Source organism: Phacochoerus africanus, chromosome 3 (genome assembly GCF_016906955.1).
Source record: "Phacochoerus africanus isolate WHEZ1 chromosome 3, ROS_Pafr_v1, whole genome shotgun sequence".
Taxonomy (NCBI): Eukaryota; Metazoa; Chordata; class Mammalia; order Artiodactyla; family Suidae; genus Phacochoerus; species Phacochoerus africanus.
The window spans coordinates 122,093,837-122,107,736 of record NC_062546.1 but is presented as its reverse complement, the minus strand read 5'-3'; the positions used below and the strand labels follow the sequence as shown (position 1 = coordinate 122,107,736).

The 13,900-nt window shown below is 47.9% G+C and overlaps 1 protein-coding gene across 4 annotated transcripts in view; it reads right to left on the bottom strand.

The window, feature by feature from the left end:
• The window catches only part of HERC2 (HECT and RLD domain containing E3 ubiquitin protein ligase 2), a 214,175-nt gene that overhangs the window by 1,270 nt on the left and 199,005 nt on the right, over nucleotides 1-13,900 (bottom strand). For all 4 annotated transcript variants that reach the window (XM_047772566.1, XM_047772568.1, XM_047772567.1 and 1 more), the window contains 9 exons: nucleotides 10,415-10,602; nucleotides 9,599-9,796; nucleotides 7,120-7,203; nucleotides 3,630-3,771; nucleotides 3,302-3,496; nucleotides 2,582-2,694; nucleotides 1,795-1,985; nucleotides 822-927; nucleotides 322-534 (listed from right to left, as the gene is read on the bottom strand). In XM_047772566.1, the coding sequence (XP_047628522.1) occupies nucleotides 322-534; nucleotides 822-927; nucleotides 1,795-1,985; nucleotides 2,582-2,694; nucleotides 3,302-3,496; nucleotides 3,630-3,771; nucleotides 7,120-7,203; nucleotides 9,599-9,796; nucleotides 10,415-10,602 (1,430 nt within the window). The remainder of the gene's footprint in view (nucleotides 1-321; nucleotides 535-821; nucleotides 928-1,794; nucleotides 1,986-2,581; nucleotides 2,695-3,301; nucleotides 3,497-3,629; nucleotides 3,772-7,119; nucleotides 7,204-9,598; nucleotides 9,797-10,414; nucleotides 10,603-13,900) is intronic.

The following is a 13,900-nucleotide window of genomic DNA, read 5'->3' as shown; positions in this document are numbered from 1 at the left end:
CTTGCCTGGGGGTTGGGGATTTGGTGTTACCATGAGCTGTGGTATAGGCTGCAGATGCAGTTCAGATCTAGTTGCTATAGCTGATATAATAGCAATATATTCTGGTGGTGACAGATACATCTTTTAAAAGTAGGTAATGGTACCCAAGACCTGTAGTCATAAAATTCTGAACTATCGGATCAAAGAAGTTAATGTTTTCATTTTTGTTTCCAGCAGAAAGGGAAACCACCTAACAGGAGGGTACAATGGCTTTTCCATCTGTGGCAGGGCTGGGGACAAGGAGCGCCCCTCGGCTGACCCCACAGCGTGTAGGAGCTGTACCTGAATGACGAAGTCTCTGCCCCGGAAGTCGGCGATGGTTCTGGGCAGCCTTGTGCGGCCCCACACAAAGCGGAGGAAGAGGGAGCGCTCAGTGTTGGAGAAGGACTCCATCACCTCCCAGAACCACTGGATCAGGGATGCAGAGGGCTCCACCCCTTTGTATGTCGCCACCGACTTTAAAAGGTGCAGAGGGATATCTGGGCTGCCACACACCTGTGAAGGGACATGCTTCACGTCAGCTCAGAGTCTACCACTCCTTTCTACCAGGGCCAGTGGGGGAGGGTCAGCTGTGAGAGGCCCGAGGAGGGGAGGGGAGGCTGGAGAGGGAGGCAGGGAACACTTGCTGCCCAGGCATGTCTTATGTCATTCAAAAGGCATGAGCATGCATGCCTCAGCCCTCCAAGTGCAAGATTTAACTAAGGGGTTAACTAGTGACCCCAATTCAGTGGATCACTATGAACAGGGCAGTTCCCAGTGGCAGCACACAGGGGTCAGCATACCATCGTCTCCAACTCGTATCCAGTAAACAGAGAAAGAAGGGGGACGGGCACGACTCGAGCCATCCCCTCCCGAACAGCAGCCACCTGCTCATCAAATTCGTGGAGCCTGAAAGAAAATACTCACTTTGTGTTTCTCCCTCTGATGATGTAGATCTTGTTCTGCTCATATCTGGCCTCTGCACAGATGAGCAAACTGTGTGCTTTGCAGAGTGTCTGAGCTTTGCACAGACTGAGGCCATCAGCTGCACAAGGAGATAACTGCAAAAACTAGCTACAAGCTATGCATGTTTCAAGACACAATTCTCAACCCTTCCCTCCACCCCAGGAAGGAGCCAGAAGTAGAGAGGCAAAAATCAGAGGGCCAGGCCCCATGACACCTACAGTAAGTGAAAAGCAGATGCTGTGTCCAGGGTCCTCATAACTCGTGAGCCAGGGCACCAGGCGGAAATAGACACAGGTGGACAGCACAGGACAACGGCCAAGACACCCTCAGCCAGAGCCCAGCAAGCAAAGCCCAACCAACGTGCACAGCGTCTCATCCCAACACCACCCGAGGACCAGGCTGAGTGGACTGGGGACACTGGGTAGAGGTCACAAGGGGCACTGCTGGTCTTCCATACAACCACCACAGATGAAAGACAGCGAGAGGGCCAAGTGAGGGGCAGAGACCACCTGGACACAGCACTCTCCCATAAGAGGTGGCACACAAAGGTGTGCCTATTGTCTGTCACACAAAGGCTGGGACAGTCACCACACAGGGGATTTTTCACCTTGGAATTCAAGTCAGAGCCAGGAATCTCAGATGAGAGTAGTAAGTACTCTGACCCTGATCCCAAAGTAAGCTTTGATGGCTATAGATCAACAATTGCTGGAGCCAAGTTCATTAAATTTTACTTGTGGAAAAAAAGCAGCCACACACGCAAACCAATTTCTGGTAGTGAGCTGAAACACTGGAGGGCAGATGACCACACACCTGTAGTTTATTGCAAGCCGGACGTACTCGGCACGGTTGTCCAGGGTGATGTGCGTGTACTTGGAGCTCAGCTGGATGTCCTGGCCGCTGGCGCTCGGCACTGTGAAGGGCAGGCTCATGGCCTCAAACTCCTCTGAGGTGGCTTCGTTGTCACGGATGTACATGAGCCCAGGGATAAAATCTTTATCCACCTTTCGAGGGCAGAGGGAGTCCGTGTGTTGAGTCAGGGCTGTTCCCACACCCCAGCTCACACCCAGCACAGCCATGCGGGGCACATGGCAAGGCTCCAAGTACACCACTCGTGCCAGGAAATTAAAGAGGAACGGCAGGGGAAGCATTTCGCCCAAGAAGCTGAAGAAAAGACTTTGTAACAAGGAAGTCCTTCAAACTACCTGCTTAGAGAGCAGCAGGTACTGGTCAGGAGTCCTGCCTGCACGCATGGCACCAAGGGAACCGTGCACAGAGAGGTCCCGCGAGCCTCAGCCACCCCGCAGCTGCCCAGGGGCCCAGCTGTGCCACAGGAAAGACGATGAGCTTTCTTATCTGATGAAACTACAAGTGGATAAAGCCCCCAAGGCAGATGGTCTATCAAGTTCTAGAAGCAGACTGACCATGTACCCACACCCTCTCTCTACCATTAGAAGGAGGCCCACAGCCAGCAGCCTGACCACCTGTGAGCATGTCAGAACCTCAGGACAGACTGAGGCTCTTACCTGGACACCCAACAAGCTCTGTGCTGGTCACACAAGATAGCACTTTTCTCTGCCCCCTCCCTCATGGACGGTACCTCACTGAGGTCTGCGATGGTGAGGCTCATCCCAGCCAGCTGCTTCCAGACAGGCTCGGCAAGGTTCAGACTCAGGGGACTCCCAGTCCGGATGGCGATGCCCAGCAACACACCTGCTCATCCAAAGCACAAGAGACAGGAGATACTCACGACTGATGACAAGACACCTGGTCACTTCGACAACATGGTGGAGACTAATTCTCCTAGGCTTAGTCCCGTCCTTAAAACCTTGTCCTACTCTAAATTTACTGCTTCTTTCTGTCCCCTATGGGCTATGTCCGTAACTTTTCTGCTCTTTCCACCAACAGTTGTGGCCACACTCATTCCTTTGATGGCAAAGTAAACAACTGGAGCTTCTCAAGGAAGGTGGGTGCAGTGCCTGGAGAGGTGCAAGCAGTGCCCGAAGTGACAGACACAGACCTTCAATGGAAAGGTGGGAGGGACTGGCCAAATCTCAGGATCACCTAAGATCTGATCTCAAGCTGCAGAGACATTCAAGATGCAAAAACATGGTATGCAGATCCTCTGAGAGCCAAAGACACCTCCTGCTCCTAGCATACAGCTGTTAATGGGCTGACTTGCATGTCCCAGCAGCTACACTGAGAAGGCTGAGAACAGATATTTAAAATATCTACCTCCACCCCCAAGACAGAGCAGCCATTAAGCTAATGGCATACACAGCCGCACGACTGCAACATAGCACACACACAAGAGGCCTACCCAGGAAGCGGAACATGTTGGTGTGCACAGGTGCCCTGGCAGCCGGGCTGAACAGGTAACAGTCACGGTTGGCCCCCGACTCGTCCCTCCCATTGGGCGTCACAATCAGAAGTGGGGTAAGTCCATTCTGCAGCTCTTCACAGATCTCGGCTATGGACTCGCTGTAGCCACCACCACAGTCATCCACAGATTCACCTGGAGGGAAAGCAGGGTTGGCAGCTCACGGTCACAGTATAAGAGTCCTACAGGAAGCGGCTGGGGGCCCCTGGGTTCTCCTTGCGCAGCCCATCCCAGCACTGCCCCTCAGTGCCCGCAAGCTCTCTCTCACCCACGAATTTGACCTTCCAGACGCGGTGCGGGAGGAGGAGGCTGTCAGGACTGAAGGAACTCATCTTAGCACACATCTGCCCAAAGACAGACTTGGTTCCATCGGGGCCCGCCAGGCCGCCCTTACTCCTTGAACGCTTGACCTAGAGAGATAGAGAGAGAAAAAATACAGAACAGGGGCCACAGCAGAAAGTGCACACATGCTACCTTCAGCAGCTGACTGGCACTGCAGCTCATCACCCATTCTATTACCCTCACCTGCTGTGTCCAGGTCACAGGGAGAGAAAAGGGGGTCCCTGCAGACAATAAGCAGCACTCACACATGTGGGGCTGCCTCTACCTCAGGCCACTGTGAGAACCCAGCAGACCCAAGTACAACCCCTGAGCACAGCTGTGCAAGTGCCAAGGGCTGCTGGACCTCCTGAGACAGACCTGTGTCCTTGCTTCCTCCCCCACACCTGCCAAGGACCCCAAAAACCAGCCTTGAGTTCCCTCTCTCTCCCTCAACACAGACTGCTGCCTGGCCAGCTGTGCTGATGGGGCCAGGGCCCACTTGCCAGCACATGCAGCATGTCAGGATGGGTGAGGGCTAAGCAAACAGACCCTCAAGATATCAGAGACCACAGCGAGAGCTGTGAGCAGCCCTGGTGGACGGTCACTGCAGTCTGGTTCATCCTCACGCTCGGTAACCATGAAGAGGAGGACAGGAGCTCTGAGGACACCTCTGAGCAGACTGTGAGCAGTGGGTGTGTGTGTCACACCAAGTGGCTCTGGGACTAAACCCAGGTACACTATCCGGGCCAGAAAAGAATCTTACTCCCCCCTTTCCTCACCTGACAGATCCTACTCAGCCCCTGGGGTCACTCTGTCTCCCCCATGTACGATTGCTTGTCCCACCCATGTTTCTCATCATAAGTTAAGATTCCCCGACAGATCAGAAAAATAGCCTTTGAGGCCCTCACTCGGTGTAGACTCAGTAACCATGCAGTGGGCAGCAAAGGCTGTGCTTTGGAATCGCCCAGGAAGCTCAGTGTGAAATGTTGGCAAAGTGAGAAGTTAAAGAAAAAAATGATTGTAAGAATGTACTTTTATAAGTTGGTTCTCCTGGCTAAACTCTTGCCATCCTTAACTTCTTTGTGAGTTCTAGGTTGAGTTCTAGCTATTTCTCCTTACCATTACCATTCTCAAGACTAAAAATATAAGAACAATGACAATAACAACAATAGCTTTCTGTGGAATGAGTTTTCCTCTGCGCCACACATTCAGCTGCATGTTCTCCTATGTTGTTTCATGTAGCCTTATAGCAGCTCTCTAAAGTGCACCATACCCAGGGGAGAGTGAGCTACAGAGAGGAAGAGGGGAAAGAAAGAGGGGTGTGCTTCTACGTGGGGGGAATGGCCGAGACCCGCCTCCCCCGTGGAAGGTCATATCATCTCTGCTGACAGTGCCAAGTAACACAGCCTGATGCTCTCTGCTGCTATAAAGGAACATGGCTGTGAATACAGCTGGGACACCAAAAGGACAGGCCCGTGTGTACCTGACACCTCTGGACAGCAGGGATATAAGCAATTTATCTTTAATTTAAATTTTTAAAATTTTCAGAAATGAACATACATTATCTGCAATAAACTTAACATTTTTAATGTATTGATTTTCAGATCCTATTATGAAACTAAATCAAATTCAAACACAGAAAAGCCATCCATGAACTTGGGGTACTTTTAGTGTGTCTAGAGCACATTCCACAGACAATAAGCAAGTGTCTCCAAGGGCGTCCCCAGAAGAGAAGGCTGAGGCTCTGGACAGCACAGGGAAGACGGGGCTGCTGGTGTCTGTGCTCAACCTGGATTCACAGAATGCCCCCCACCACTCTGCTCTATTTTATTTCCATCTTTTCGGAGGCCTTTCTAACTTTAAAGTGGGGATGAAACCCTGAACTGAAGGGAAGCTAGCACTGGGCACCTGAGGGCTGCTGGGTGGCCTGGAGCAGCCCCTCCAATGTCAATGTGCACAGTATGCTGCCTTGAGGGCTGTTTACGTGCCTTTAAAAAAATGTAAGATATAAAAGTGTTTATCTTCTTACCCATGCTGTTCTTGCAGACATGCACTGAACATTTTCATAATTCAATTGTGCTAGGGATGTAAAGGTGAGAAAGAAAGGGGTACTGAGCACCCGGTGAGTAGAAAATGTGCCTGGTATGGTTTCCAGGTCACCCAGGTCCCCTGAGGCCTGAGGCCCTGGGGTTGGACACTCAGGTCGGCCACGGCCCGACATGGTGCCTGTGCATGCCTGAGGCAGCTTACGATCCAGGAACACCCAGCTGGCTGAACTCAATGATCTGTAGCCATCAGCTTTTCTCACTTACACACTTTAGTATTTATGAACTGATAATGTAGTGCAAACCAAACGATCTTCCAGGGTGGGGAAATAAAAGCTTTTTTATGAGCCTAATTAAACAGCCCATTTGTTTGGAAACGGGCTGACTGACCTCCAGCTTCACATTAAACACTGTGACGTTGGTGCAGGAACCACTTCCATCAGCGCAGTCACATGTGTTCTCCAACAAAGGACAAGAGTTTGATAGCCTAATTAAAAATGCCCCCAAGACTAACTCTGGAAACATTTCTAGTCATATAACCAACATCAGGGTAAAAATCATGTGTTAATACAAAGGTTTAGGAACAAAGCATTTGTTCTTCACAGCTCTATTTCTGCTCCAAGAGGAGGAGCCGAATTCTTTATGTGGTAAATACCAAGTGCACACAATGTCAGCATTGGCACTAGGGTTCCTCTCGTTTTAATTAATTTTTTTTAACTCTAAAAGCTTATAAACATTTGGCAGCAGTATAAATTCAGAGATGGCCTACTTTTCATTTCTTTGATCACCACTATGACACAGTGTCGGCATCTGTGATTCTGGCCAGTTAAATCGGCAAGGTTAAGCTATCAGAGGTGGAGGGTGTGGGCTGGTGGGAACAGGGAACCCACTCTGCATCTTAGAACCTGGCCCAAGGGGGTGACTGATGACACACAGAAGGAGCTGTGCCAGCTGGCCCTGCTGACCCAGAAAGGCAGGCACAGCGGAAAAACCAACATGGGCAGCTGAGGAGCATAAACGGTCCCATAGTCCTACTCCATGGGACAGAGAGGTGCTTACAGTGTATTAAGGAGTAGAAGGGCAGACACAAGAGCGTCACCCAGTTCTGGTTGTAACAAACATACACATGCCCCCTCCCCACTCACCACAGCCCCCAAATATTAGCAGCAGTTATCACTGCTGTTGTGGAAATACAGATCATTTTTATTTTTCCTTTTTGATTATCTGGATTTGTGCTTCTGGGTTGTCTGAAATAAGTCCTTCTTTCTGCTCTATAGAAAACAATTTACATTGCCAAGCACCACAGGATACCCCACACATGTGACCCCTTGCTCTCTGACTCAACCAAGAAGCCAGCACATCTAAGAACAAAGGACCACCTCCACTTGTTACCTGGATCCGGTTCAACTCCACCACAGGACCATGCTGGCGATCTCGCACCATAGTTGCTTGCACTACTTTCCGGAAAGCTGCCTCCTAAAACATGACAGAAAATTTAGTGTGATACAGAAAGCACTATCCATAGATAATTCACATCATATTTTTGTTTAAAATCTTCTATTCCTCCATATCTTATTTTCTTAAGAGCAAAAAAGAAAAAAATAAAAAGAAGGAAAACTCCCTTTTCCAGGTCGTAAGGCAGTCCAGGGGAGCAGCCTAGCATCCATATACCAGTCCATGCCAAGGCTCAGGTGGCCAGCAGGGCCTGCTGTCTGGAGGCAGAAGGCAGCCAGCAGCACTCAAGGGACACAGAGGAGGGAGGGCCAGCACCTGGGGAGCACTGCTCTGACACAGGTCTCAGGCCAGGCTCTAAGGATCAACTAGAAAACCAAGGTTTCCCAGCCAAACCACAGTCCAGCAGTGGCAGGACTGGAGCCATAACTATACCTCAGAACTGCTGCCCTGGAAGAGGTACCAGCCACAAAGCAGCAGCAGGGCCAGGGAGCCTCTGGGAGTAGGCCAGGGTTGGGGTGGGGATGGGGAGACCAGTGAGGGAGGAACACATTGGCACCATGCACTAAAAGAAACCCAGAATGCCCAGGGTGAAGATGTTGAGGATTGGGGGAAGGGAGCAGGGCCCAACGTTGCCCAGGGACAGGCAGGCTGGCCACACCAGTATGGACCTGGGTGCAGGGAGCATGCGGGCGCACATATGTGAAGGTGGGAGGAGACTCCAGTGACATTCAAAGGAGGCAAAAACTGTGGCGAGATCCTCAGGGTCCAGCCAAGTGGACAGCCCTGCCCTCTCCTGGAGAAAGGGTGGCTGGGGGGAGGTGTAGGGTCAGGCACAGCAGGGTCTGGATCCCACTCCCAGGTCAGGCCTGAGAACTCCAGCCTGTGAAGGCAGGAAAGGCAGGGGTGCTCCATCGGCACAGAGACCATCCCATACAGGGACCACAGAGCCTCCCCACCGCTGCTAGGTGTGCAGGAGAAATCCCACTCTCTTGCACACCTACCAGCTACTCCTGCCCTCTGCCCTGCTCTCCTGATGTTCAGCCTTCTGCCCTACGAGGAGAGGCTTTTTTTCTTTTACTGCTTATTGTCACCTCCACTTTGATGGATTAACAAAAATGGTGAAAGAAATCAAATTTGCTCCTCTTCAGTATTGAAAAATGGTTGAAGTAATAATGGATTTTACCTGCCCACAATTTTTTCCTGCTCCCCATCATCAGAGGCATCTTACCTTCAGCACAGACCTCATCACTGTCTACATGTCTCTAAGCCACACAAAAATAACATGTGTGCACTAGTAGCTAAGTATTTTAGGGAATAAAGCCAATCCTGAAAAAAATCTGTTTTGACAGTATTCCAAAACATCTAAATTTTATTATCATTAAGAATAGACCATGATCTTAGATAACAAGTAGACGTCACAGATTCTTCAAGATTAGGATTTCTCCATCTGACCTCTATCCTTTTCTTCTATACAGATAGATATTCCCCCTACTCTACAATGATTGAACCTCACCTAGAACATCCTGTCAAGCTGCTTGTCAGAAACTTGATGACTTTCAATAATGGGAAACCCCCATTCGGTTTCTAGAAAGCTCAAATTATTGCCAAGGTCAATGGGTCAAAGCTCAAATTATTGCCAAGGTCAAAGTTGTCTGGCAACTTTCAGAAGCCCTCACTTATAATTCTTTTCAGAGCCTATTAAACCACCCTTTGATTAGGAATTTCTACGTATCCTGATACAGAACTTCTGTCTAAGTAATTTGTAACTTCTGGGCTCCTCTGCTGGACATCCCTGGGGAAGAAATGATATCGTTATTTTCCTTCCTGTCGCCAGTGGGGATTTTTCCATAAAGCCTCAAGGCAAAGAGAACTGCAAGAAGGGAAGCTTCATTTTCGAACCCCTTCTAGAGAGGTGGGAAACAGATTACAAGGGGAAAATGCAGTTATTCATTTTTCATGTAAGAAATTTTTGTCTCTGTCACGGATGCATTCTAAGTACCCAGAACAGAGCTTGGCACAAAGGAGATGTTCATTGAACATTTGCTGAATGAGATGTATCAAATACATTCCCAGTTTAGGAATTTTTGTTGGATGGATTAAAATTTACTGAAGAGGAGTTCCCGTCTGGCTCAGCAGTAACAAACCCAACTAGTATCCATGAAGATGTGGGTCTGATCCCTGGCCCCACTCAGTAGGTTAAGGATCTGTCGTTGCCATGAGCTGTGGTATAGGTCGCAGACATGGGTCTGATCCTGTGTTGCTGTGGTGTAGGCTAGTAGCTGCAGCTCCAATTTGACCCCTAGCTTGGGAACTTCCATAGGTTGCAGGTGCAGCCCCAAAAAGCAAATAAATAAATAATAATAAAATTTATTGAAGATGCCAATTTCACCTATAGTAAAAAGTACTAGCAGAATACCTTTCCCTGGGATATCAGAATTCCTCGCAGAGTGTCAAATCCCACAGAGGGCCCGAGGCCAGTTTCATCGAGAGAGCCCTCCAGATCAAACATGGGGATGCAGGGGCAGAAGAGCTCTGAGATGTGATGCAACAGCAGCAGCCGGTTCCGCAGCGCTATGATGGGGATCTCCTGCAGGTGGTTGTACTCCATGGGTACCTGCAACAGGGAAACTGCCTTAGGTCAATGGAGGTAAACACAGATAAGCTACAATCTAGTAGAGGGGTTCTGAAAATACTGTTTTCAAAAACAGAGAAGCACTATGACTTCTGAGTTTGGTTTTAAAAACTTTGTTTTTATTTTTTATTTTCTTTTTTTCTGGCCATACCAGTGGCCTGCATAAGTTCCTGGGCCAAGGACTGAATCCGACCTGTAGCAGTGACAAATCTAACCACTAGGCTACCAAAGAACTCCAGCCTTGCTATTTTTAAAATATTCCAGCCAGTTTTCCTGAGCCACGAAACCCAAATCAAGGAGAATACTAAAAAAAATTAGCTGAAAATGTGTCGCCTGTAATATCAAAAACGTTTTGTATAGTTTATAAGATTGTGAATAAATGTGACACACTGATATATACGAATGTTGGTTGGTGTGAATATTAAGGTTCTTAAAGACACTGTTTTCATCATTATGAACCTAAATTATTTTCAGTAGAATGCCTCTGTAAATATGTAAGGGGAGAATGAAGTGTGTGTGTACCTGCCCATGCATAGTTCCATACAGAGATCATAATTCTGTTACTGCACGTGCCACCCACTTGGCCCAAGCAGCACTGACCTGTGCAGGGAGCTTCCCGGCGCTGGCGGGCTTGCTGGTTGACCAGGCGAGAGTGTGTGCTGAGCCACAGGCCACACGGTTGACCTTCTTACCCTGAAGGGCAGCTACCAACCGAGGCCTCTGGATGGCATTTGTTGTTCCATCTCCCAGTTGTCCCTCATCATTGTCACCCCACGTATAAACTTCACCTAATGCAACACATTGAGAACAAGAACTTGTATACTAGGACCAATGAATGCACAGCCACCACCATCTTCCCATGTACAGTCTTCACTACCGTCCAGTTGGGTGCTGGCAGTCATCTGTGTGAATGTTAACCTCATGATGACCCAGACATCTGTAATCACAGTAGACACAGCTGGGGACTCAATAGCTCCTACTAGACAACATGCATTTTCCAAAAGTGTCTGTTCACAGAATTAAGCACTTAACTAGAGCAATTCTTTTCTTTTTTTTTTGTTTTTGTCTTTTTAGGGCCACACCATGGCATATGGAAGTTCCCAGGCTAGAGGTTGAATGAGAGGTGTAGCTGCCGTCCTAAGCCACAGCCCCAGCAACGTGAGCTCCAAGCCACATCTGCAACCCATTCTGCAGCTCATAGCAATGCCAGATTCTTAACCCACTGAGGCCGGAATTGAATCTGCACCCTCATGGATACTAGTCGGGTTCATTACCACTGAGGCACCACGGGAAGTCCTATAACTAAAGAAATTCTTAATCAGAACAAATAAAATTAAAACAGAGGGTAAATCCTTGACAACTCAAACTGATTTTGCATGTTAAATGAAGAGGAATTCAGTTTTTAACTAGATAAAATCCATATTTTAAAGGAAAATTTAAAATAAATCCGTACTTTCCAACGGTTATTCCTATCCTAAACATGAGATTCATGGTAGCTGGGAATCATATTTTTCAAGTAATGTGCTAAATCCCAACTGTGAAACTTCACCATAGGCTAAGAGTGGTGACTAGACTAGAAATGAGTTGATCTTTGGACACGTCACAAGCCTTGTCAAATCCCTAAGACTCCCCAGGGTGCCATGCAGCCATAAGCATCACTCTGTGAAGTATAAGGCCTGCACGATCAAGGGCAGTGTGCTTGTGTCCTGCCCCTTCCTGCTCTGGACCGCTCCCTGGGTAGGTGTCAGAGTCCGAGCAAAGGGAAGAGAGTATCTCAGCAGAGGCACAGCTAGCTACGGGGAATCAGAGAGCACAGGTGACAAACACTTCTACACAGCAGCTGTTCCAGTGTGGGAAGTTGGCCAGAGCAGGGAGACCAGTACACCCATGTTTGTTGGGGGTGAGGGTGGGGGATATCCAAAGTGGGCAGTTACAGCCCAAGTTGGGGGAGGATCCACTCAGGGGAAAAGGCAAAGGTGAGGATGGGACACCAGTCACTACAGGAGAGGGAGTGAATCTCTACATTAAGGGACCAAGGTTTCTCATTCAAAGAGAAAAGAGTTCTCTTTGGCATGGAAGTATGGAAAGAAAGAAAACTAGAATGAACCTGGGGTCCAGAACTGAAGTTTGGCATACTGGTGTGAGCAAGTGGTATTCAATGTACATATACACACAGAGAAATAAACGCAGATGTAATTTATGTACCATTTACACATATATTCCCTAGATTTGTCCACTGAGAAGGCCTGGGAACAGTGCGCCAATAGCAATGAGCACGCCTGTAGACTAAATCTTGTCTTTTTAAATCCTCTTCTCCTCCAACGGTAACAGGGCTCCTTAGAGAAAGTCAATTCTAGGCTTGGGACATGGAGAGTCAAGAGTCATGGATAGGATGATATGTCTTACTATGCCAGAAAGCAAGGAAGTACTCACTGAATAATCAGAAGATGAAGCTAGACAAATAGGGCAGGATTTAAGTATCAAGGCTAAGTAACAGCAACAGCTTATCTCTAACTCAGTGAATAAATTAGGAAACCATGAATCTGACACAGATGAAAATAACAAAAAAATTAAATATTTGATGATAATAACATGTTCAATGAAAAAGGAATATTTATATACCTTTTAACACTGACCTGAAAATAACTTCTTAGTTACAAAGGAAGTTCACAGTGGAACAGCCTGACTACACCACCTTAATCAAATGACTGAGGTTGACACCATTAGTAACAGGACAAAGAGATGTGCAGTTACCTGATGAATTAAGACTGAACTAGGAATGAGGGATAAATTAAGATCAAAGACAAGCAAAGGGAATCTACTGAGGAAATATCAGACAAACTCAAATTGAGAAATGTTCTACAAACTAACTAGACTGGAACCTTTATAAGCATCAAGGTCCAAAAAAGCCCAAGAAGACTGAAGAAGACTGATGAGGATGACACCGAGGGGTGACGAAGGGCTGTCTCAGAACAGTGGAGACAAGAGCTCAGCAGCTGATGGAGCCAGTGTTGTGAGGGTCAAGGGGACCCAACAGCGGATGGAGCATGTGTTACAAGAGTCAATGGGATGACGTCTGTGTTCGTTCTTTCTTTCTTGCCACGCCCATGGCATGTGGAAGCTCCCTGGCCAGGGACTGAACCTGTGGCAGTGGCAACGCTGGATCCTTAACCCAGTGCACCTTGAAAGAACTTCCTTCATAGTGTATTTGGCGACTGAAGGCCATGATGTGGTTAGACGCCCAGGGCACCTCTCTGTAGGACATACACATTCAGATGCTCAGGGTGATGGGGCACCAGGGAATCACCCAATTATTCTCTAAGTGTGCTGTATGTTTTCAAATTAAAAAAAAAAAAAGCAAATAAAAAGTGTGTTATAACTTCTTCAAGAACTGTATCAGCCCCACTACAGGCCATAAAAGTTGCTTATTCATATATGAAATTCATCCATCAAAACTAAAGATTCATGTATTCATATAATTTACCAAAGGCTTTTAAATGGAGCAAAATCTGGAGAATGGCAGTTTTCCAGTAGCCGCCCATACTCCCTGGCCCTTTTACACCACCTTCAATATCAGCAACGGCAACTTGAGACCCCCGCCTAACTGGAAAAACCTCTCTTCCCCTACTTCCATCACATCTCTCTCACTGATCTTCCCCCTTTTTTTCTCCATTGAAGGGTCTATGAGACTATACCAGGCCCACCTAATAATTCAGGCTATTTCCTTACTATGAAGTCAGCAGATTTGGCCATCTTAATTCCACCTGTAATTCACTTTTGCCACTGTCTTGGGGTTTCCAAGAGCAACCTCGGTTTTGATGATTCACTAGGAGAACTCCGGGGCTTGGCATATTATACTCAGAGCTACAATCCATTCCAGTGAGAGGACACAAAGCAAGATTAGCAAAGGAAAAAGGCACATGGGTGATGTCAGAGGGAGCCAGGAGTGAGCTTCCAAGGGTCCCTCCCAGTGGAGTCACATGGATAAACTTAGTTCCTTCAGTAACATGTTGTGACCATTTCTGAGGTGCTCTCCACCAGGAAAGCTCATTAGAGACTCTGTGCCTGGGGTTTTCACAGGGGCAG